The sequence below is a fragment of the Mustela nivalis genome, assembly GCF_964662115.1.
Source record: "Mustela nivalis genome assembly, chromosome: 8".
NCBI lineage: Eukaryota > Metazoa > Chordata > Mammalia > Carnivora > Mustelidae > Mustela > Mustela nivalis.
Window position 1 is genome coordinate 24,546,886 of NC_139027.1, and position 24,224 is coordinate 24,571,109.

Consider the following 24,224-nt stretch of genomic DNA (forward strand, 5'->3'; position numbering starts at 1 on the left):
AGCATCCTTCATGCCGGCACTGGAATGAGGAAGCAAGTGGATCCCAAGCTTAATCAATTAAAAGTTTCTCCATACCTTAAAACAAAATACTTGCACAGAAGAAAAGCAGCTGCTGAGACAGAAGGTATGTTACTCGCAAAGGAATGGCTGTTGGACTGACATCAGAAAGCTAAGGTCCCAGGACGGGGAGAAACCAGCTGCCACCTACTGTTCCACACCCAGAGAAGCCATCCTCTGAGGAGGAGGGAAAGTAAAAACGTTTTGACAAAAGCCAGAGCTGACCATTCACAAATTCTGACTGGAAAACTGCTAACAGATGTGTTTCTGATTCAAGGAAATTGAACCCAGAAGGAAGGAGGGGGTTATAAAAGCACAGATGAGAAAAACAAAGGTAAACATTTGAGTATAGCTAAGTATGCAGCTGTGCAGGCATCACACCGACGACTCCCGAGAGCCTTACAACAGGTGACACCCCGGCGCCCAGGGTTGAAGGCAGAGCTCGGAGCGCATGCTGTCCAGGGCTCTTCCCCTGTGTGGTGAGAGCATGTAAACGTTAAATAAACGCAGGCTTTGCTAAATACAGTGGGCAGCTGGAAAATGTACCAATGACTGTTACGGAGTAGAAGAGAAATGCAGATCTTCCAAACTAGCGGAGAACACAGGGAGGGACGGGCAGAGAAAACTCGACGCCAATGGAAGACCGTGAATAAAAGAGAGTGTGGTCAGTAGAGAAACACCAAATGGTGTTGTTTGTAATCAGGAAAGACTGGAAATAGCATGAACAACCCTTAGGAGAGGGATGAAAAAATATATTTTGACAACTACGTTTACAAAAACACAATGTAACCAACAAATGACTGAACCAGATCGAAGGGGCCAAGATGGCGACATATCAAAAGAGTAATAATGTTGAGGGACGCCTGGGTGGTTCAGTGAGTTAAGCCAGTCGACTCTTGATTTCAACTCAGGTCATGATCTCAGGGTTGTGAGATTGAGCCCCACGTGGGGTTCCTTGCTGGGCATGGACTCTGCCTGGGGTTCTCTCTTTCCTTCTTCCCTTGCCCTTCTCCCCACAAATGCACATGCACACATGCAGTCTCTCTCTCTTGAAAGGGGGAGTGTGAGGTAATGTTGAAAGAAACTCCAGTTGGAGAATGTTATCTCCATACGATATCATGAACGTAGTTCATGATAGCTTATGAAAGCGTACAAACTGTAATGGTTAGTTTGGTGAGTTTTCACAAAGTGACTGGCCCTTGTACCCAGCACCCAGATTAAGACCTAGCACATTCCCAAGCATCCTAGAAAGGCACCCTCACTCTCCTCCAGGTACTAGCCCCCTCCAAAGATAACTACTACTGTAACCCCCTAGATTAGTTTTGCCTAGTTTTGAATTCATACACATGGGCTCATGCACACAAGAAGTCTGCACTCACTTTGTGTCTCGCCTCTTTCCTTCCATATTATGGGTGTGAGTTGTGTCATTACTGAAGCATGAAGCTACACCTTAGTCACTCTTGCCTGGTTTCAGGTCTCCTGCATGGATACACCACAATTAATTTATGAACTCCATTAGTGATCTACCCTTGGGGGGTTTCAGTTTGGGACCTGACAAGCCACACTGCTGTGATCAATCTTGGACTTCTCTTTTGGTGCATATGTGCATGCGTTTCCCTTGGAAATGGGAAATAACCCCTTGCTGGGTCAGCGGGCATGTGTGCTTTCTGCTTTTGCAGAGACTCCTAGTTCTCCAAAGTGGTTTTACCAATTTACTTCCTTACCATTATATGAGAGATTGAGGAAATCTGTGTCTTATTTACACTTGCGATTTTAGTCGTTCAAACACGGGCTATTCTGATGGCTAATGGGTGGGAATTTTAAAACACACTCATATCCAAGTACTGTACCTTGCCCATGAATATATGCATATATAGACTAAAAATATAAAAACAGGAACAGGGAGGATAGATACCAACCTTAGGACACTGATTACCTCAAGGCAGAGAGGAAAGCCTGATGGCTAGGAGATGCATTGAAAGGTTTCAACTGTACTTATAATGTTAATTTTTTAAGCATGGGAAACAAATATGAGCAAACAAACATTTTTACAACTGAGTGGGAATTATATATTTGTCTGTAATTTTTCTTGACATTACTTATGTTTGATATATACTATAATACATTTAAGACAAAAGTTCTTAAAGAAAAAAATGGACAAATTCACAGTGTATCTGGTTATAAAATATAACACTTGAAACTTGACTAATAGACCAGATATTCCCCCGTTCCTGTTATGGATAGATCTAGATCTAGATCTAGATATGAGATCCAGATGTATATATAGATCTATTTACCTATATTTTGCAGGGAGGGTAATTTCTCATGCTGAGTGGATGCCTCTTGAGTGTCCGTTTAGAAATAAGAACTTCTTGTTATGCTCTTGTACTAGGAGGTTTCCATTCTACAAGGAGATTATGGTCACACGCTTGCTACACAGAACTGAAGCCATAACATATAGAGACAACAGGTTGGTAGAAAGAAGAAACCAGGTTTTAAGTCTGCCACTGCCCCCTCCAGAGCCCTCAGTCACCTCCCTAACCCTAACCCTTTATCAAGGTGATCAGATAGATCAAGGTTTCTCAACTTCAGCAATGTTGACATTTGGGTCTAAGTAATTTTGGCTTCAGGGGGCTTCAGGGAGCTGCCCTGGGCATTGCAGGATGTTAGTGGCACCCCTGAAATCTACCCACCAGATGCCAGGGTTCACCACCCCCTCCCTGGTGGCGAAAACAAAGAGGTCTCCGCGTATTGCCAAATGTCCCCTGAGGGACTAATCCCTCCCACATGAGGACCATGTGAACATATAAGGAACCAACCATGGCAAGGCAGATAGCCCTGGTCACTTTTGTGTGGAACTCATCTGCTGTCTTAGGAAAAGAGAACGATTCAGTGGAACAGTAGAGGAAATTGATGATGCTTTGACCAGAGGACATTTTTGTGAGAATGGGGCAAGTGGCCCTGGTTCGTGACAGAGACTCAGGAGAGACTCAAGGAAGCGTTAAGATCAACCAAGCACACACACACCTGATCTCATTTGACTGACTGACTCTAAGCTCCCGTAAGCTGGGAATTCCCAGGCACACATTATCTCGCAAGATGGGTGAGGATTCCCAACCATACAATACCCAGAGGGCCGGGATGCAAGAATGTAATGTGCTTTTAAATGATGCAAGTAGAAAACAACATATGACCTGTCCCACAGTGGGTTCCCGGGAAGCAAGATTTAGAAGAGATTGATTGCAGTGATTTGGGGGGGGTGGGGGACCTGCTCTCAGGACAAAGAGAATGAGTGCCTTCAGGGGGCAGGAGAAGGTGCAAAGCAAGGCAGGGGACTAGCAGGAATCTAAATTCATCCTTGTCCCCTAGACAGCAGCAGGAATCGCACCACCAGGACAGGTGGACAAATCTTGAGGCAAGGGCCCATTCTTGTGCAGCTGCTGACAGTCAGTGCTTGCCTGTGAGCGGCCCTCAGGGGCGGGGGTGTAGAGGGCTTCTCACCCCCCAGGTGAGGCCGCTTCTGTTCTCGCGGAGGGCAGCTCTCCAGGTAACAGGCAGCAGATCCCAGCCACCCGCAGCCAGCACTTAGAGAACCTGGGAACTCACAGCCTAGCAAGAGGATTTCCAACAGCATCTACTACAAGGACACAGTAGAAATACTTTAGCCACTGAACTTACATTTCGTCCAGAGGCTGGGCACGTCTTGCGACAGTACGGAGCAGAGCAGTGCTGGACGCTTTCACAGCTGACCTCACTGAGCGTCAAAATACTGACAGCAGGTCCTGCTACCCTCCTTTTCTCAGTGAGGGAGACTGAGGCTCAGAGGGCGGGGTCACTGACCCAGGGGAGGAGAGCTCAGATGCTGTCCGGGCGGAGCAAAGTGTTCCTGAGTGGGCCACGCTCCTTCCATTCCAGCCCTGAGCCCGCCCCCAACCTGGCCCTTAGGAAACACAGTGCGCATGCCCTGAGCAAGGAGACCACGTGGTATCTCTGCAGATGGGGGCGGAGCTCCTCGGAAGCCAGTGACCTCATCAGCCGAGGGAGGGTCGGGACCGCAGCTCCCAGAGGTGGCACTTTCGGACCCCAGGGCCGGGTGAGCGCCAGGGAGGAAGCCTGCTGCCAGATTTGATAGGAAAGTACAGGTACAAAGATTTGAGCAATTTGCTCAAGATCACCCAACAACGAAGTGGGAGACCCAAGATGGGACCGTATTCGTGGAGGTCACAGCTAGTGCTCTTGACGGCACCGCCACCTTCTTGTCTTGAGCCTCCCCTTCCGCATCCGTAAAATGGGTACAATTGTAACACACACCTCCTAGGTTTGCTGCAAGAGCTCCACTACATAAGAAAAGGTCAAGTGCCTTGCAAATCGCTTTAAGAATGTAAGTTGTCATCACCAGACAAGATTAAATGGGCAGAGGTGACAGAAGTGAAGGACTGTCTCCTTCCAGCCTTTTGATTAAGGCCTGGGAAGAGGCCTGATGTGCTCTGCCCCGACTCCCTCTTAGCCCTCCTCTCTAGGCCGGTGGGCTGGGAAAGCCGCTTCTGTGTGAAAAGCTGAGACAGGCTAATCAATCATTTTTGTCATTTGCACCATGATATAATGACACAAAACGCTCTAAGACATATAATGACACGAAATGCTTAAAGACCGCAGCCGTCTGGGTGCTGGCGATTCCCCCTCAGCCCATACCTCCTTATGGTCAGGAGTTCGACCTGACTCATTGCGGCAACCTCCCTCACACCCGTGTTTCAGAAAGCTCACTCAGGATCCTCCAGCAGTCTGTCCCCTTTAAGGTGTGCTCGAGGCCTAGAAAATACAACTGTGCACTCTTCGAAGTGCTTTCTAATCCATTCCCTTTTTCACGGCACAACAGCACAGCAGAGGAGGTATGATAATCCATGCCCATTGCATGGATGGGAAGACTGAGGTTCTCAGCAGCTAAGCAAGTTGCCTAAGAGAGAAGAGGGAAGAGAAGTGGAAGGTCTTAGCCCCCGTGTGTTATATGCAGCTCCTAGGTAACCCAGAGTGTGCCCAGGCACGCAACCTGTCACCGCCCCAGGGCAGGAATTCAGTCCAGCCTAGGTGGGAAGCAAGGAATGGCGGTGCCCCACAAGGCCTTCATGCAGCAAGGAGGAACCCCAGAGCACCTCATGGGAGGAAGAACACAGGGAAATACGGGGGCCAGTTTGGTATTTGTCAAAAGTTCGAAGGTTAGGACAATTGGCTGCACAGGGGAAGGGACCAGGTCTCCCCCAAAGGTAGGATGTATGGGAGTTGGGGAGGTAGGGGAGGGAGGGAGGTATCTGCTGCTCAGACTCTCAGCAACGTGCTCTGCCGTCCCCGGGCTGAGGCAGGAGCCCATCAGAACAATGGGCACGGCCTGGGCCCAGCCTCCTTATGCTCCCTACTCCCAATATTCAGGGCTCAAGGTGAGGAAAGGGGACCTTGGTCTCACTCTCAGGCTGTCACCGAGGCACAGGACAGAGCTCTGCTACCTTCCTTCCTGCAAAAAGGCCTGTGTGTGGTGGGGCTGGGTGGGGGCAGGGGTTTTAGAGGGCGGCTGGAGGGATGTCCGGCTGGATGGGGGAGGCCGGGCCGTGTGGTATGAGTATTTCCCGCCGGCCACACTCAAGAAAGCTCAGCCAAAGCCATTTTGAGCCCTAGGCATAAGACTGCCCCACCCTCTCCAGGCAGTCCTTTTGGGTGACATCCAGTGGGGCCTTGTCACTGGAGAATGTGGGACTCACTCATGCTCCCTTCCCATTGCTCTCCTGTGGCCTCCGGCTCATTCAGCTACAGCTTCTCAGGCAACTTTCATGGCTTGGTCTTTGAGCGGTCCCTTCAATGCTCCCTCTCTAATGGCCTGGCCAGGAAGGCCTTCCCCCCAGAATACAATCTCTCTTTCTCTCTCTCCTCCTTAGCTGAGAGGACGTACAGCTTGCTATCTTCAGAGAAATCCTCTCTCTCCAATTTCTCAAATGCCATGTCAACCCTTTATTTCCTTGGGGTAGGGCACGAACTGCAGGTGGTCCGGTTCCTAGCCACACCCTCTACGAGCCTTGCTTAGACGACTTAGCATCTCTGTCTGGGATGAGGGGATGTTTTCCACTTACTGTTTTGTTCCCGTGGGTGAGGCTTAAGAAAGAAGCCCATTGCAAGATCCTGCCCTAGGACTTTGGGCCACAGTGAGGCGTATGCCTCCTTGGCCGCAGTGTTCGTATCGGGCCCTGAGATCTCTGTATCTTCTTCCCAACCAGCATAACTAGATTTCCATCAGATCCCCCAGCAATCTGACCCAATTGCCTAAGAGAAGGTCCATTATGATTTACAGAGTCTGGACTTGGAGTCAGGCATCCTTGTCTTAAGCCTGCCCCTCTCACTGAAGGTCTGTGGGACCCTAAACAAGTCAGTAACCCTCTCTGGGCTTTGGTTTCTCAGCTCTGAAACAAAGCACTTGAGCTAGATGATCTCCATGCTCCAGAATGCTGAGTCTGTCTTGGGGAATGTAAAGGGCCAGGGCTAGGCCAGTTCCGGGGGGGGGGGGGGGGGATTTGCTCTCCCATCGGTGTGGGCTTCTTTGTTCCAGGTGACAAGCTTGTCATACGATCTGTTTCCTGCCTTAGGGGAATGTACTCCTGCAGTTCAGGATAGAGACAGAACAAAGGGGCAGGCCCCCGGGCCTGGGAGCCCCACAGCGATGTCCAGTCTCAGCCAAGGAAGCCACAGTTTCCAAATAGCCTTATCCCAGGATCTAAAATAGGCAGTCTATGGTTTCCAGGCTCCCTTCCACTAAAGATAAAAATATCTTGGACTCAGGGACATTCCCAGTCATAAATCAATAAGCTAGGACTATTTCTGTCCCCATCCTTTGCCTCCTGCACCCTCCATCCATCCTGTCCTTCCCATCCTGGCCTTCCAGTCACCCCAGCTCTGGAGGAGGATGGAAGATCTCCGCTGCCTTCACACAACAGTTGAGCAGGCTGGCCACGCCAATGTTAGAACCCAGCCTTGCCTGCAGGTGGATAGACAGCATTCAGGGGCCTCCCTCAGCCTCTGGGAGTCTGCTCAGCCCCAGTGCACTCTGGCAGGCTGATCAGCTCCTGGTCTACACCAGCTTCCTGACTGTTCTCCAAGAGTAAACACTACCGGCCGAGGAAGTCCTCTGTGTTGCTGTGGGTCAGGCTTCTCCTTCATGTGGCTGCAGAGATTAAATGAATACCTCTTAGGGCCACAGGATGGGTCAAATGACACCCTGTAGGTAAAGCACTAAATGTGGCACCTGGCCAGTTACAGACACTCAGAAAAGAAGACGAGCCCTCCTCCCTCCCGACACGAGCCGTTCCTCAAGAGTTCAGGCTGTCATGGCTGACCCACATCCTCTGAGGGCTCTTCTGAGATTTTTGTCATTCTGAAACCCTATGTCAGCTTTAAGTCCAGCTCCTGGAGAGGGTTTTGAAGACACACTGTCTGCACTGAGATCCTCAGTCAGTTTCCTGGAAACTAACCCCAGATGTACTGGGCCCTTGAGGCTTTGGTCTCAAATCCAGTCTTCCACCGCCATCTGCAGGTCGCAGTGGGGTACTGCAGGCAGTGTTGGCCCCATTTCTTGGGCAATATACCAGGAAGACCAAGCACCCTCCCCTTGTGGACTACAGATTGTTTGTTTTTTTAAAGCTTTTATTTATTTTAGTTTGACAGAGACAGAAAGAAATCACAAGCAGCGTCAAAGGGAGAGGCAGACTCCCCACTGAGCAGGGAACCTGATGTGGGGCTCAATCCCAGGACTCTGGGATCATGACCTGAGCCTAAGGTGGATGTTCAACTGACTGAGCCATACAGACCCCAGACAGTTCCCAGACTAAGATGGCAGGGGGAGGCCAGCTGTCTGAGAGAACAGCCCGTCAGCATAACACAGTGATGGATTTCCATAACCATTCTGCCTTGCCTCTCTTCCTAAGCTCAGAAGAAAATTCACAGTCATCATTCAGTCCTTGCAGGCTCACTAATGACAGTGGACACATCTCAGTCCTAGGCTGGTGCCCTAATATCCTGGAACATTCTAGAAAGTCAATGAAATGGATGTGCATGGATCTCCATGTAAACATCAGTTCAATTTCTAATGTTCTCTACCCTTCCCATGCTATAAGGCAGTGGGCATATCCAGAATACTCTGAGGAAGGGAACTGTGTAAGAAAGTGTGTGGGGCACCTGGGTGGCTCAGTTGGGTAAGTGTCTGACTCTTTTTTTTTTTCTTAAGATTTTATGTATTTATTTGACAGAGAGAGACACAGCGAGAGAGGGAACACAAACAGGGGGAGTAGGAGAGGGAGAAGCAGGCTCTCCGCTAAGCAGGGAGCCCCATGTGGGATGATCCCAGGATCCTGGGATCATGACCGGAGCTGAAGGCACATACCTAACAACTGAGCCACCCGGGCGCCCTTAGCGTCCGACTCTTGATTTTGGCTCAGGGTCGTGAGACAGAGCCCCAAGCTAGACTCTGCACTGGGGCGTGAAGCCTGCTGAAGATCTTCTCCCTTTCCCTCTGCCTCTCCCCCTTCAAAGAAAGTGCGTGTGTGTGTGTGCATGTGTGCATAGATGAGTGTTTAGTGTGTGAGTTCTCTTGCAATGAAGTCTGGCTACGACATGGCAGATACTAGCACTCGGTGAGATTATGATGATTAGTAAGTATTTCTCACATGCCAAGCAGCTATTTCATTGCTCAGTGCCATCAAACACCAGGCTCAGGTGCGTGGCCTCCACTACTCTCTTTCCGTAGCCAGAACCACGGCCCTATCTGGCAGAAGGTTGGGTGTTTGAAACAGTGAAGGCACAAGACAATGCCACATCATGCACCTCCACCACACAGTGATGAAATCAGATGTTGGAGTGACTAGAGGGATGTTTGCTCCTCTCCTGTTCTCTTTACCAATCTCAAGAACTTGGGAGGAACTAAGCAGGATTCATGAAGCCCAGAAAGTACATCCCAGTAAGGAAGCCAAGCCTCTAATAGCTGCAGATCCCTTATATAACTGGAGATTTCAGGTCATATATTTATAGACTTCTAGAGCTGGAGAAGGCCTTAGAGATTATTCCAGTCCAATCCCTCCATTCTTCAGTAAAGCAGAGAAAAGAGAAATGACGGACCACGGTTGCACAGATAGGCACACAGCTGGCAGGAGAACCCAGGCTCCTTGACTGCTATCCCTCTGGCTGATCTTGATTTTGGCAGCATGATTTCTAGATGGAAATTACTCTGCTATCCAATGGAGATTTTTCAACCTGATTTTTTTTTTAAAGGTTTTATTTATTTGTTAGGGTGAGCAGGATAGAGAGAGGCAGACAGAGGAAGAAACAGGCTGCCCCACTGAGCAGGGAGCCTGAGGCGGGGCTTGATCCCAGGACCCTGGGAGCATGACCTGTACCACCCAGGCGCCCCAACCTGATTTTTTTTAACATACAAAGGGGAAGAGAAAGAAACCTAGCACATTGTGGGTGCTCAATAATCAGGCTGGTTGGCTTTGGATGGTATAGAATAATTTATTTTCTGCCACTTAACAAGATCAGATTCAATTAACCTTGAATTTGTTTCATTGTTCATTCTGTACAGTGACCCAAAGGCGGTTGGAGGTTTGAATCTCACCCCACTGTCCCACTGCAGATTGGAATATGCATCTGAAGTTATAATGTGATGTTCATTGGTTTGATGACAGGGAGGCTTTCTGAGGAAGGCACGTGGATTTAGAATTGAAGCTTCCGGAGGCTTGTGGACACCCTCCTTGAGGGACAGAGACCGTCAGCCCCTGAGATTATACAGCCTGTGAGTTAGGATGTGGCACAAATACTTCTTAACCCTATTGTAAATACATGATTAAAACAGACGTAAAAAGATTCCAATAGCTTATCAGTTACATGGGCCTAACAGTTCTGAATGGGCTTATCGTTAAGTTTGTGAAGTGGGTCTTTATCCACATCTTCCAATGGATTCAGTGTTCTTCCAAACACCGTCCCGACAAGTCAGGCAGGGTCATCCACGACATGGACAGACTCATGTTCCGCGGGGCTTTTCCCACACTCCACGGAAGCTCTGGGGTTACGAAGCGTGGCTCTGCTGGGGGCTTTTTCTTCAGACCCTTACAGACCAGGGCTTGCAGTTTTCTGGTACACCAGTGACACACTAGGAAGGAATGGCAGAGCACTCATTACAGGGGTCTCCCCACGGCACAGGAAGCACGGCCCGCTCTGACGCACGCGCCACCTCCCACCGCTGCCAACCGCCCTTCTGAGACCAAACACCCTTCTGCAGTCCCAGCTGTTGGGAACACCCCCAGGACAGGACCCCTTAATCTCTCAGTCATTCATGTATTTATGCGAAGCGCTCTCTGTGTGGTGGGCACTCTCGGAGGCTCTGAAGGCGCGTGGATGTCCAAATACAGAAGTGGTCCCTTTACAGATGCTACTCACAATCCTGGAAAGCATGACTGGTCCCTAGAATCAGCTATGTGTGCAAAACCACGGCAGGGGTGTTAAATCACTAGAATGTTATAACAGAGTAAAGGGGCCTGGATCGGAATCTTTGCTTTGGGTATGAGGACCTGGAGGGGCTCATTAAATCAGTGAGTTCTGCGTCAGACTGTTTGCAAGGAGCTAACCTGCAACCCATGCAACCTTACGGGAAGCCATGCGACACCTCGCCTCCCAGGGAATGGAGTTTGGGGAACTTGTCAGTGTCGTGGCCATGGTGGGAAGGTTCTGGGCTGTGGGAAAGTCACTGTGGAGCCATGGGCATGCCTCGCCGTCTGGAAGCTCCACACAGACTGGTGGTCTTTACCCCATAGCTAAAGTTATTGGCAGAGGAGAGTGGCCTGCCTGCCTCCTCCTGCCCCCTCAGCCTCCTGCCCCCTCAGTGCTGAGACCTGGGATGGCAGATTCGCCTGCTCTGGAGACTGCTGGGCCCTCCCCATCCCTGGAACGCTTTGGATCCATCAGTAGCCATTTCACCTCTAAACCCAAACCCTGAAAGGCTTTGGGTCTCAAATCTCCTCTCACGTACCCAGGGGCAAAACCAGCTTGGGCCAGCAGGAAGAAACTGTCCTTGTGTGGTCTCCTTTTTCCAGGCATTGACCACTCTAAGTATCTTCTAGGGGTTCCCCCAAATGATTCCAATGACTACAGAACCCCAGCTACACTCTCTACGCACACGAGGTAGTAACCCATGACGCTGTAATGCGCTCATCTGGTTTCCTGAAAGATCGCCCAGACTTCACGGGGACCCATCCACGCTTGTATCCATGAGGCACACAGCAATCACAGAACAAACGCGCTGCCTCTAATTAATGCATTAACACCCATTTCTGTCCCTGACTCTGCAGTCATCACACAGCGGCCTTCACAAAGAAAGGTCTCAAATGTGCCAGGGATGGACACGAGAGATTTAGGCTCTTGGGGACTTATATCTGTCACACTCATCTTCTTGGCAAACAATGAAATCTGTGCATGATACTGGGCACTGAGGAACCCTCTTCCCTCAAAGAAGGCCCAGCTGCAAGCTGCAGCTTGAAGGGAATTTCTTGCTGTTTTCCAGCAAGGGGCCGCCTCAATGGCAGAAGGAAGGCAACCTGGACCCCAGGCTGCCCAGTGGAGAGAGAGAGCCTGCCATCCCACTATCCTCTCTGTAGTGCTCACGCCTCTGCCCCGGCCTCCCCCAGAGTGTGTGGACACTCGAAGGGCCTCATACCAGGGTGGTGAACTTGTCCACACAGGCATTGCGGATCTTCTCCGGGGTGGCGGGGCTGTCGAGCCGGAAGAGCTTCTCCATCTTACAATCTGGGTTCCTAGCTCGAGCTGCACCAATGGCGTCTTTGATGGCAAAGAAGATAGAGGCTGCCAGAAAGAGGGGCGGCTCCCCGACGGCCTGGATGGACAGAGCACGAGAATCAGAGGGAATCAGGCAACGTGACCCCAGCCTCCACAGCCGGAGGGCCGGTGACGCCTGGAACTCCAGCTGGCCCCAGCAGGCTGCTCCCAGTAAGGCAGGGAGGTTGGTCAGAATCCTTCAGGAGCCGAGAACAAGTAACCCTAGGAAATGACTCAACCTCATTGGCATATTTCTTTTAACTCGCACTATGTGATTTTCTCTGATGCCATCATGCAAATAAAATGTACCATGAAAAGTTGTATTAAATAATTATAGTTAAGGGGCATCTGGGTGGCTCAGTCAGTTAAATGTCTGCCTTCGGCTCCGGTCATGATCCCAGGGTCCTGGGATCGAGTCCCACATTGGACTCCTTGCTCAGCGGGGAGTCTGCTTCTCCCTCTGCCTCTGCCTGCCGCCACTCTGCCTGTTTGTGCTCTCTCTCTCGGATAAATTAATTGATTAACTAGGTTGTTTTATTTTGTCCCCCCAAAGCATAGATCAGAAACTTCCTGCATCAAAATCCCTGGGACACTTGTTAAAAATGCACATTCCAGGGCCTTACTCCAGACCTACTGAATCTAGGGATGGGTCCCACAGAAATGCATTTTTGTCATGCATCTGCAGTGAGCCCAATGCATGTCAAACCGTGAAAGTCGATGGCAAGGATCACAGAGCGTCCAGACCCAGCCACAGTAAAGTAAACCACGAGATGAGCAAATGAGTGAGTTTCACAGTTACAAGTGATCATCTGTCTTCCTTCTTTGGTCTAGGACTGTATCAGTCAGCTGACTTGGTTTTTGACCGTTTTTCCATCCTTACTGGGAACGGCAAGGAAATAGAGGTTGGTTAGAATCCTTCAGGCATGCAGATCAAGTTTAAGGTCAAGTGCCAGCCACTGAAGGGGACAAAGGGTTGGCACAGAGGTGTTGCCCAATCTGCAATGAATATGCTATTCTTGTGGGATAACGGATGGAGGGGGCATATGTGGGATCATCTTTAGGACCAAGCATCAAAATGCACACGTGAGACATGGGTGAAGATCAGGCTTCGACCTTGTAGACTTCGACTGGATTAAGGAATCCCTCTGAGTGCAGCCAAAGGAGCTAGCTTTGACCACACACAAGTAGTATCATCCCAGCTCTGTTTTCTCAGGCAGGGACAGCCCACCCTTCTGCCATCCTCACCAAAGCTAGCGTCAAGCCCTCTGGTCCTTCCAGACCAACCACCAGCAGACCTGTGGTGGAGCCCCTCCTTCCCCCACAGCCCCCCACCGTGCAGACCAGAAGGCAGCACAGACCCAGGGCAACGGTACCTTGGATGCATAGATGGCCTTCTTGTTGGGACAGTCACGGAGCAGGGACACCCTGAACTCAATGGGGATGCTGCCAAATGCAGGGATCTTGTAGGTGCTGGGGCCACGGGTGTGCAGGCTCCCCTCTGGGGAGTAGTGCAGCTCCTCCAGGGTGAAAAGGCCGAGGCCCTGCACAAAGGCCCCTTCCACCTGCAAGGCAGACAGAAAGCACGGTCACTCTGCTTCCCCGCCCCGGCCAAGGACAGATACTGCTTGCCCCATCAGGCACCAGCCTCACCTGGAGTGGGCCCGGAAAGGAGTAAAAATCAGCCCTCCACAGCCTACCTGGCCCCCGCCCAGCCTGGGATCACCTCTCTGGGCCTTTGCCAGGCACTGAGGTAGGCAGGGAGAAGGCATCAACACTAGAGATTAGTTTTAGAACTTGTCAGCGATTCCAGGAGACTCATACCATGGTAGGCATAATTTTTCATTAAAATCTGCCACCGAGGGGGTGGAGCTGTTCCCCCCTGTGCCGCCACTGGGGAAATGGGAACTCAGAGCTGAGAAGCAGTCTCCCAGGCTGACGGTTGCTGTGCGTCCCTCGGGGGTCAACATGACTCCCATGTGCCAAGGGGGACCATGTGCCTGCAGGCAGTCCCGCAAGACAGGAGGAATTTCTGGGATGGTGGATTTAGGCTTTGTGGACTCCCAGCCCTGCCTGGCTCTAGGAAAAGCAGTGACCCCGCTGGGGCTTACTCTGGATCTCTTGGAGGGCACCTGCCACACTCTGTGGGCCCACACGTTTGTTCTCCCAGCCTCCCTGCTCACCGCGGAACTCAGGGGACACACCCACGGCCGAGCCCATCACCCCCCGGGTCACCCGGGTGCCTTACCTGTCCAATATCAATGGCAGGGTTCAGACTGGAACCGACATCCATGACAATGTCCGTGCGGAGGTTCTGTAGTGGGGGGAGGGGGGGAGAACACGCAGTGTGAGAAGAAAGGAAGGTGTGGGATGACAGATGGGGCTTGGGGACCCTTGAATCACTGCATCAACCGAATGGCACTTTCAGAAGCAGAGGACCCTGGGCGCGCTCAGGCAGGGTGTTTGTGGCCCTGCCAGTCTGCACTGGCATCGTCGATGCTCAGGTTTGAGTTGGGACAGGCTGGGCAGGGGATGGTGGCGGCTACGCTCGGCTGTGATCAGGAGTCACATGCACACACCTCGCCGTGAGTGGGAAGGCCGGTTCCCAGGTCCCTGGGCTCTGAACCTGAGTCTGGGTCGATCGTGTCAGGAAGGAGACAACAAACTACGTTCCCTGGGCTGATTCCAGCCTGAGCCCCGTTTTGGGGGGACCTGTGAGCCGATAATGGTGTCTGCCTTATTAAGGGACTGACAAAAATAAAAGGAATATGACGTGACACGTGACAATTATGTGAAATTCATAGTCAAGTGTGCACAAACAGCCTCGTAGGGGAACACGGCCATGCCCGTTCGTTTGCGTTCGTCTGTGGCTGTTCTCCTGCTTCCGTGATGGGGGGCAGAGGAGGTGAAGCAGAGTCTTTGGGGGCCCAAAAAAGCCTCAAATATTTGCTCGCTGGTCCTTTCTAGGAAGTCTGCCAGGCTGTGATGTCAGACATTATTTTCCAAGCCAGAAAGTGCGTTCTTAGTGTTTGCAAGTCGCTCGTTTCTCCTCCCTTCCTCCTAACTTAGTACAAAGGTTTTGCAAACCCCTTACTTTGTGATCCCCTGTTAAGCAGTCAATTTCCACTTCGGAGCAAGCCACCCCGTAGGAGAAGTAGTGGAAGGGGTTCCCTGAGTTCGTCTCAAAGCTGTAGCCAAGGTTGGGTGTCCTGGGAGAGAGAGGAGAAATCGTAACATGTGCTAAGATGAGCATTGCCCCTCACCACACACACACACACACACACACACACACACACACACACACACACACACACACCTTGACCCACAAAATCCTAAGACTCCAAAGGTTTTTTTTTTTTTTTTCATTCAGCTGTTCTTCGTAAAAGCCCATGTGCTTTTAATATTTTGAACCTGTTAATGAAATCCAGGTGTTCCAGAGCTTTCTGCCTCCTGTCTGCTCAGTTTTGCCCAAGGGTCTTATGAGAATCATTCCGCACAGCTGAGCAGCATACAGAATCAGGATGCTGGCTTCTACGTGGTAGAAACGGGACACGCTTGTCCAAGCTCACGAAAGACATGAAGGCTGCACTCCTAAAGGATCTGCTGAGCTGGTGTTCGAGATCTAGGAACCAGAGAGCCGGCCTTTGCTGCCTCCTGGGCCGCTCACCTTTCTCCAGGTGAGAGCTGAGGTCAGCAGCTCCTGCAGCCCAGGTGCACCTGGAACCACTTGCCTGCATGATTCCTTGGCTATGGGCCCCTTCTTGGTTCCAACAAAGGATGTGAGGGAAAGTGTTATTGATAAAAGCAGATGCTCTCTTATATTTTTTTTCTTCTTTAATCCTGAATATCTTACACAATTCCAATTTCACATGAGTCATACGTGTGTGTGTGTGTGTGTGTGTGTCTTCTCACACCTGGAGTTTATAGTCTCCCGCACCCGTGTTTTTTTTTATTCATGACACAGAAAATCGTGAGCTGATGGGATCGGAGTCTGCATGCACGTAAAACCAGCGCCGAGCTGAGGGGAAAGAATTCTCCCAGGAGAACCTGCCACCTTCTCTGACCTCGGATTTCGCCATCTTCACTTGGGTGTTCCTTTATATTACCCAGTTTTATCAACCCTGAAAACGAAGCAAGAACTTCTGAGAAAATCCGCACATGCGCGTGTTTGCACAAGTCAAGTATCACGAAACCCAGAGGCACTGGCAAAATGTTTGTTTGCCTAAAATACATATTGAACTTCTTCTCCAAACCCATTGATGTGCGAAAGAAAAGGTCCTAGTTAAACTTCCCAGAAAAAGCTGGAACATGACGGCCGGTAAGAAATAGCATGACATCTTTTTACAGCCTTGGAATTGCATCTTTTTACAGCCTTGGAATCAGATCGGCGAGGTCTCTAGCTCTTCGTGTTGCTACTGAATTTCAAAGTAGCAGAAGGTATATGCTCTTTTCCGAATCTCACTTTCAGCGCCACTGACGTCTGGATTTTGAAACCAGACCACGTGCTCTAACTCCTCCCGTGGTTCTTTCCAGGGAAAGCCTCCAGGCAGAAATCCGATGCGTGGTACAGAGGAAGGGTCGTAGGTAACTTGGCCCCAGGTTCTAGGAGAACCCCAAGGGAGGGGTGGCTGGGGATGGTCCCACTAGGTTGTTAACGAGGAAACAGGCCCAGCAAGATCCCCAATCTCTCCAAGCTCAAGAAGACGCTTCCAGACCAGAACCAGAGCACAGGTCTGCAGATATGACGGCTCATGCTTCTGCCTCCTTGGCACACAGATTGGCGATGCTGGGCACTTTAGAGCATCTTCAAAGTGAAACGAGCCGCAGCCCATTGAAGAGATTAAAGTTTCAGGGGAACTGTTCTCTCCCCACCAAAGGCTGGGAGCGTCCGGTGCTGGGGGGCACTTCAGAGGTTAGGATGAGAACACAAGGTGAGGCGGGTGAGACCAGCTCCGTACTTACTTATAAAAGCCGGTTGCAGACAAGCTCACTGCGTCAACGTAGGCAGCTAAGACCTGAGGAGAGGAGAGAGACAACAGGAAGTGCTTAGCATGGTTTCCAGGATCCCTGCCCCAGCACTGAGGTTTCACGGGTTCACCCTCCTCAGACCAGGTCTGTGTACCAGTGGCTCTCCCCCTGCCCCCACAAAGCTTTGCCTCACATGCTCCTGTGTGAGGAGAAGGCACAGGATGCCTGCAGGCTAGCAGCCTCTCAGGTGGTCTTTGCCCTTTGAGGAGCCTCCCCAGGCCACAAGGGAGCTCAGACCAACATAGTGAGCATCCCAACATATTGCCCATGTCACTCCCCAGCCCTAGAGCTTAGTCCCCCCATCATCTCTAAAGAACATGCTTGACATTCAGGACCCCAGGGTTCTCTCTGCCTTCAGGTCTCACACACATCCACGCCAGCCAAACTCGAGGGGCAGCTCTCTCCTAGCCCCTCCTTGTCCCCACAGCTCTACACCTTTGTTCGCACGGTTCCTCCATTGTATCTGCCCAAATCCTTTCCCTCCCTCAAGGCCCAGCTCAAGCTTGCCTCTCTGTGTCTCCATGCTGAAATCCAAACTACCCAAACCAAGCTAGTTTCGTGTGGTATTAACGTGTGTGGTATCTGTGAGTGTGGGAAGGGAAGTGGACGGGGTCTGAGAGAAATAGCTTGTTTTCTTTGGGTCTCTAGAAGGAAGCGTATGCTATCTGACTGGGTCACGTGTGGGCTCACTCTGTATGTTACCATTGTGCCCACTTTTCCCACCCCAATGCTGAAAGATGATAAAGCGGGGCTGCCACTAAGGTGTCCGCTTGTTGGAAGAGATGAAGTCTCCCTCCAGAGAGAGACCTCCCTGCGGCTTCCCTCTGAGGGTCCCCGACACACAGGCCTCCAAACCAGAACCCAGAGAACTGGGCTCCTTCTTATTATGAGTGCTTGCCTGTGACTTCTAAAAACCACAGGAATGGTATAAACTCTTGGGAAATGTCTTTTTCCCCCACTCCTTCACAGATGGAGCCTTGGTGGACTCCAGAGTTGGAAGGGGACGTGCTACTAGGGGCAGCCCTCCCACAGCAGGAGGTTTGAAGAAAACCAGGCTCATCAAGACTGAGGACGAGTGGGGTGTGGAACCAGGCCCAGAGTCAGGCCCATTCAGCAGTCACCCCACCTTCCAAGGCTCAGGGCAGCCCATCTCCCAGTCCTCACAGGTCTGTCAAGATCCTGGATCAAAATTTTTCCTCAGGTGACTTCCCTCAACTATGACAACCACAGAGAAAGGGGCCCAGCAAGGTGGAGCCTTTACTTGTCCTGTGAAACCATACCCACCACTTCAGCTTCTCTGCCTGTGTCTAGATCGTGATCCTATTCCTGCTGCAGGAAGGACAGATAGCCTGCCTTCGACCAGCTCAGACTTACCCAGTCTTCCCAGGTGCCAGTAGGATTCTTTTTCTTGAAGGGTTCCAGCCTTTTCAGGATGGTCTGACAAGCTTCCTAAGAACACATCCACCGCATACCAGACACATTAGCCTTCTGCATTTCCTGGCCCAGGCAAAAGCCCAGGGGCCTCAGCAGGGCCAACTCCAAGCAATGCTGTGCCCATGGTGCCATTCTGACAGCCTTGCCACCCTCTCAGGAATGACTGAGGCCCAGGATAGAAGCCATAGGACCCCATTGAAGAGACCAGCATTGGCCTCTATGGGAGAACACCCAGTTCTTAGGCTACAGATGAATTATTTGAAGGATCCCAAAGGAGATGACTTCTCCCATCAAACGCTTTTTTTAATTACATCTTCCACGTGGAAAGAGAAGCCTGTGGGTCTGACATGGCCAACCCCCAAATCCAATTCCAACCTTGTCCATAGTCTTTTGATCAGTTCTAACACTGGGGAGTATATCTTTCCAGAATGCTCCTTGTGACCCTCCAAATCTCCTCCCCATCCTACACTCAACCTCCTTGGCTCTGATGGAAGTGATTTCGGCTGTTAGGCCTCTCTTTCAGCTTGGTGTCAGGAGGAACAACATTCTCCTGGATAAGACAGCCAATGCCAAAGAGCCAACAAGAACCATTCCAGCTCCCACCCCAGGGGGCTCTCTGGGACCAGAACCCTGGGCTGGCCCTCAGCTCTGGGGGCTGCCCAGGCTCCTCACATAGACAGCCTGTCCGTTGATGTCAGCGCTGACAGAGGCAGCCGTGGGAGAGGTGTTTGGCACGGTGTTAGTGCTCGTCTCGCTGATGTAAATCTTAGAGGTGGGTATTTTCAGAGCTCTGCTGGCCACCTGGGAAAAGAGACAACATCACTTTCTCAGGGAGGGGTTAGCATGGGGCTTGGCTGCCTTCGCCCCAAGATAGACTCAGGTTCACTCTTGTAGGCAACAAAATAATTTTATAAACTATAATCCTATTGAGACTGGGATGGTCTCATACCTGTCTCAGTTTGAAGCAGAACTTTATGGAGTGACTTTGTTTTATGAAATAAGTCAAGCAGAGGGAGTCAATTATATGGTTTCACTTACTTATGGAGCATAAGGAATAACACAGAGGACATGGGGAGAAGGAGAGGAGAAGTGAGTTGGGGGAAATCAGAGAGGGAGATAAACCATGAGAGACTGTGGACTCTGAGAAAGAAACTGAGGGTTTTGGAAGGGAAGGGGGTGGGAGGTGGGTGAGCCCGGTGGTGGGTATTATGGAGGACACGTATTGCATGGAGTACTGGATGTGGTGCATAAACAACAATTTTTGGAACTTGAAAATAAAATACATAAAAATTTGTAAACCCAATGGTGACTCACAGTGCTTTTTAAAGCTAAACTTAGCTTTCTTTCTTTCTTTTTTTTTTTTTTAAATTCAATTTGGCCAGTCGGTGAGCCAAACAGGTGTGCCAGCTCTAATCCAGTTCCAATATCTGAGCTCCACTGCGGGGGGGGGGGGGGGAGGACTGGTTACCTTCATACCCACAACACACCCACTTATACACAGTTGGGCAAGGGCATCCAAAAGATGTGACCCCCAGCTGACCCTTGAGCCTGACCTGGTGGACCAGAGGCTCCTCACCCCTCCCTTGTCCTTGGAATGTGGGTTCCACTTGCCTTTCCTACTCCCAAAGTTGGCTCCAAGGTCACGACCTCCAAGGATGATGATGTGGCATTGAGAACACCTGCACATGACCTTGGCCAAACCCAGTTAAGGCCCCTCTCTCTATAAACTTTTAAGATTCAGTGGAGATCATTCATCTTGCCACCTCCCAAGGCAACCCTCTTACATAAGTTCCCTTTGCTTATGAAAACTGTGACCTGCCAACCTATGCCTGTTTTTTCTGTCTCTGAGTAGAAGGACCAGTGTCTGATCACTCCTGGGAAGCTCCCCTAGGAGCTTGCAACCAACATAATCATAAAGCCCTAGAATGCTGGCAACAGAAGTGACCTTGGGGGTTACCTGGCCAAGCCCTTTGCACAGATGAGGAAACAAAGGCCAGGAGAGGAGACTTGCCTGAGACCACATGTAAACAGACGGCAGAGCCTGGCCAGAGCTGGGGCCTCTTCTGCTTGTGCAGTGCAATGCCACTTAGTGTCTCACCACACCCTCTCCCACCACCCAGGCACTGTGGGGCCAGAGAGGGCTCCCAGTGTCTAGGCTGCTCACCTGGACCATCTTGGTGTGCAGGCCTTGGCCCATCTCCATGCCCCCATGGGTCAGCAGCACGGAGCCATCTGTGTACACATGAATCAGGGCTCCTGCCTAAGGGAAGGATACCAAACATAAAATTCAGTAAATTCAACCCCGACTTGAGGCTTGGGACTGATGGGTCCAGATTCCAGGAGGAAGAAAACCAGAGGCAGCATTTTGGTTAGAAACCGTAGATAAAACCTGCAGCGGTTGTCAATCTCATGATTTAATCATGTAGCCCCTCAACAGTTTGCCAACATTTTCTGATTCCTCTACATGTCTCCCGTCCACAGAAAGAAGGAGGTCAGATAAATGTTTTTGTGTGCACTCTACAGAGGAAGCCAAGGATCAGAAAGGCAGAGTGGCTCTCTGTAGTCCTACAACCAGGAAGAGGAAGAACTAGAACTTGATCCCAGATCTCTGAGTCCCATGCTACCCTCACTGACCTGGGACATTCTGGACAAACAGAAATATGCAAGTTCAACTTCATTTAAATAGCAGAGAGCCCCTCCACTCATCTCTGTTACCAGTGACGATGACCCTTCCTTTGCAATACAGCAGACAAAGGGGGAAATGGGGCCCCAGCCCAGGGCAGAGGGACAAAATTATATAAAGCAATTACCTGGTTCAGAAAAGGAAGAGTGAAGCTTATTCCAAACTTGGTAGGAATGATGCATAATCCTCTCTTCTTCCAACAATTCTCCCTGGAGAAAAAAGAAGATTCTCATAGAACTTTCTCTACCATGTTTGTGTCAGCTCAGACATGGTATCAGACATTTTTGCAAAATTGGAACAAGTCATCCTTGGAACAGGCCACATAGTGTTCACCATAACTGAGTTGTGCCTCACTTGGGTCAACCAAATAAGAAAGGTCAGATCTGGGTGCTGTCCGTGCAGCTGAAGCAGAACCCACCCCTGAGAGCCTGGACTTAGAAGTATTGTCACTTCCCCCCAGAGCGGAGTTCAGATGGGGTCAGGGTGCCCCGGTGATCTTGGACTGTGACTGTCTCAGCGATGAACTGGGTCACACCTTGGTGATGATCCCAGTAACACCTTCCCTGTGCATTCTATTTGGTTTTCTGGGTAACTCAGTGAGGAAACAGAGTCAGTATAATTATCCCCACTTTATAGATGTTGAAACTGAGGCCCAAGTGATGGATTGATGGCAAAGTCATATTTACAGACTCATATCAGAGGCAGGTATACAACTGTAGTGTTCGGGGTTCTGGGCTGGTGTTCCCCTAAGGTGGGCGAATGTAAAGACAGACCATACTGATGGGCTAGGATGCTGAGGGCCGGCTGTAAGCCCATCTGCCCCCAGGTTCAACATCATTTTAGGATCTTAAAGAGATGGCCATGAAAGGGGCTCCAAACTCAGCCCTCCCGCGTCTTATCTGTTATTAGCCTGGTATTCTGAGTTCAACCAAGAGGCTGCAGAAAATGAGACCCGAGAGATTCCCAGAACATCGGACTCCTCCCCTCCCCATGCTTACTCATTGAACTTGTCTATCTCACTCCTCCGAGCATGATACTGAGAGCTGGCTAGGCATTCATCCCAGCACCTGGACAAGGTGAACCCCTCAAGCTTCTGGTTGAAGTGTGTCAAGTCCCCTTCCTTATACAGGTTTTTCCTCCGCACCTTTGCAAAGAGAGAGACACCGAGGGCTTGCTGGTGGCAATGGATGAAGGGGTTGCAACCTCAAGGTAAGCTTCCGACCCACTCCACAGCACGTGCCTCTCCTCTGCTCCCCACCGGGAGATGCCCAAGACACAAAGCCACTGTCCCCTCAAAATAGGGGTGACTCGCGCCACCAAACTCCCGGCTGACTTACTTCCTCTGCCGGCAGCCCACAGGTCAGAGCGACTTCACTCATCCAGTACTCAGCAATGAGCATCCCCTGAGGCCCCCCAAAGCCCCGGAAGGCTGTGTTGGAGGCCAGGTTGGTCTTGCAGAGCCGCCCAGTGCCCAGGATGTTGGGGATTTTGTAACAGTTGTCCATGTGGAAGAGGGCTCTTTCCATTATCTGCAGCATAAGACACCAAAATGGGAGAGAAGAGTGCGCCGATGTCATTGGCACTTCAAAAAAGGGACTTCAAGGGCTGCACCCCCTCTGTCTTTCCCAGCAGTCCCTGGCTCCTCAGGCCCAAGTTATTTCTTGCGTATCAAGGGGTATGCAACACAGGACTCCTTCCTGGGCTCCCAGTGTCTGTGTCTCTGCACCCTCTCACCTAACCCTCAAACAAAAGTACAAGGTCCTTCTAGGTCAACCACTTGCTTCCAAAAGCCACTTACTCTCTTTGGAGTGAAGTCTGTATAAGGTTCAGTGTGGAATTCAAGACTCTTTACAGCCTTCTTCAAGCATATTTTTTATCCTCTCTGTTGACTCTACGTTCCCCTTACCGGATATGCCTCTCCTCACCTCACCCACCTACCAACATCCCCACTCAGCTCCTCCCTGGGGAAGCTCTTCCCAGACTCTCCAGTTAGGACTGATCTCTTGCCTCTTCAAAAAGAAAAAAAAAAAAATAGGTGATCTTATGATGAATTGATTTTACGTAGTTGGTGTTCCAACTACACCAAGTTGTATGGTAAACCGCTTAAAGAGTCAGATACTTGTGTAAGTTTGTGTTGTGCAGCACAGCAGTCCTCCCTGTCCTCCCTTCTACCCCACGTAGAGCTCTCCCAGCTCATTTGATCAGCTCTTACACACTAACTTCCACATCTCTAATAATGCCTTACACGGAAACTTTTTTTTTTTTAAAGATTTCACTTATTTTTGTGAGAGAGAGAGGGAGAGCATGAGAGGGGAGACGGTCAGAGGGAGAAGCAGACTCCCTGCTGAGCAGAAGCCGGATGTGGGACTCGATTCCAGGACTCCAGGATCATGACCTGAGCCGAAGGCAGTTGCTTAACCAACTGAGTCACCCAGGCGCCCCCGGGTGCCTCAGACTTCTTGATGTGTTCAGTTATAGACTCTTATATTGCTTTCTTGTTATAGAAAAGGGGGGTATCAGTCTCGCCTAACCCCCATTCCTGAAATCACATCACCTTCCTGTCCCCCATCCTCCTCATCTAGTCATATTTTTTAAAAGATTTTATTTATTCGTCAGAAAGAGAGAGAGAGAGAGAGAGAGCACAAACACAGGCAGAGAGAGTGGCAGAGGGAGAAGCAGTCTCCCCACAGAACAAGAAGCCCGATGTGGGACTCGATCCCAAGACGCTGGGATCATGCATGACCTGAGCCGAAGGCAGCCGCTTAACGAACTGAGCCACCCAGGCGTCCCCACATCTAGTCATATTTTGACCTGACCCATAGGCAGTTTGATATCATCCTGTAAACATTACTGACAGCTGAATCACCTGGTTACACTGTGATTACTTCTCTCTTTCTTGATAGCAACCGCCCCTGGAGCTAAGGATTATCTTCACTCTTTCATTTTCTTAGTTTTCTTTTTTTAAGATTTTATTTATTTATTTGACAGAGACAGAGACCACATGTAGGCAGAGAGGCAGGCAGAGAGAGAGGAAGGAAAACAGACTCCCGCTGAGCAGAGAGCCCAAAGCGGGGCTTGATCCCAAGACCCTGGAATCATGACCTGAGCTGAAGGCAGAGGCTTTAACCCACTGAGTCACCCAGGCACCCCTCATTTTCTTAGTTTTCTG

At 50.5% G+C, this 24,224-nt stretch overlaps 1 protein-coding gene across 2 annotated transcripts in view; it reads right to left on the reverse strand.

Moving 5' to 3' along the window:
- Positions 1-9,577: 9,577 nt before the first annotated feature.
- XDH (xanthine dehydrogenase) overlaps positions 9,578-24,224 on the reverse strand; it is a 61,840-nt gene continuing 47,193 nt past the window's right edge. For both annotated transcript variants that reach the window (XM_082745269.1, XM_082745270.1), the window contains exons 25-36: positions 22,393-22,584; positions 22,054-22,199; positions 21,183-21,264; positions 20,537-20,632; positions 19,045-19,173; positions 18,313-18,387; positions 16,873-16,925; positions 15,005-15,119; positions 14,159-14,224; positions 13,287-13,475; positions 11,795-11,971; positions 9,578-10,234 (exon numbers count right to left, since the gene is read on the reverse strand). In XM_082745269.1, the coding sequence (XP_082601395.1) occupies positions 10,184-10,234; positions 11,795-11,971; positions 13,287-13,475; positions 14,159-14,224; positions 15,005-15,119; positions 16,873-16,925; positions 18,313-18,387; positions 19,045-19,173; positions 20,537-20,632; positions 21,183-21,264; positions 22,054-22,199; positions 22,393-22,584 (1,371 nt within the window). In that variant the 3' untranslated portion in view covers positions 9,578-10,183. The remainder of the gene's footprint in view (positions 10,235-11,794; positions 11,972-13,286; positions 13,476-14,158; positions 14,225-15,004; positions 15,120-16,872; positions 16,926-18,312; positions 18,388-19,044; positions 19,174-20,536; positions 20,633-21,182; positions 21,265-22,053; positions 22,200-22,392; positions 22,585-24,224) is intronic.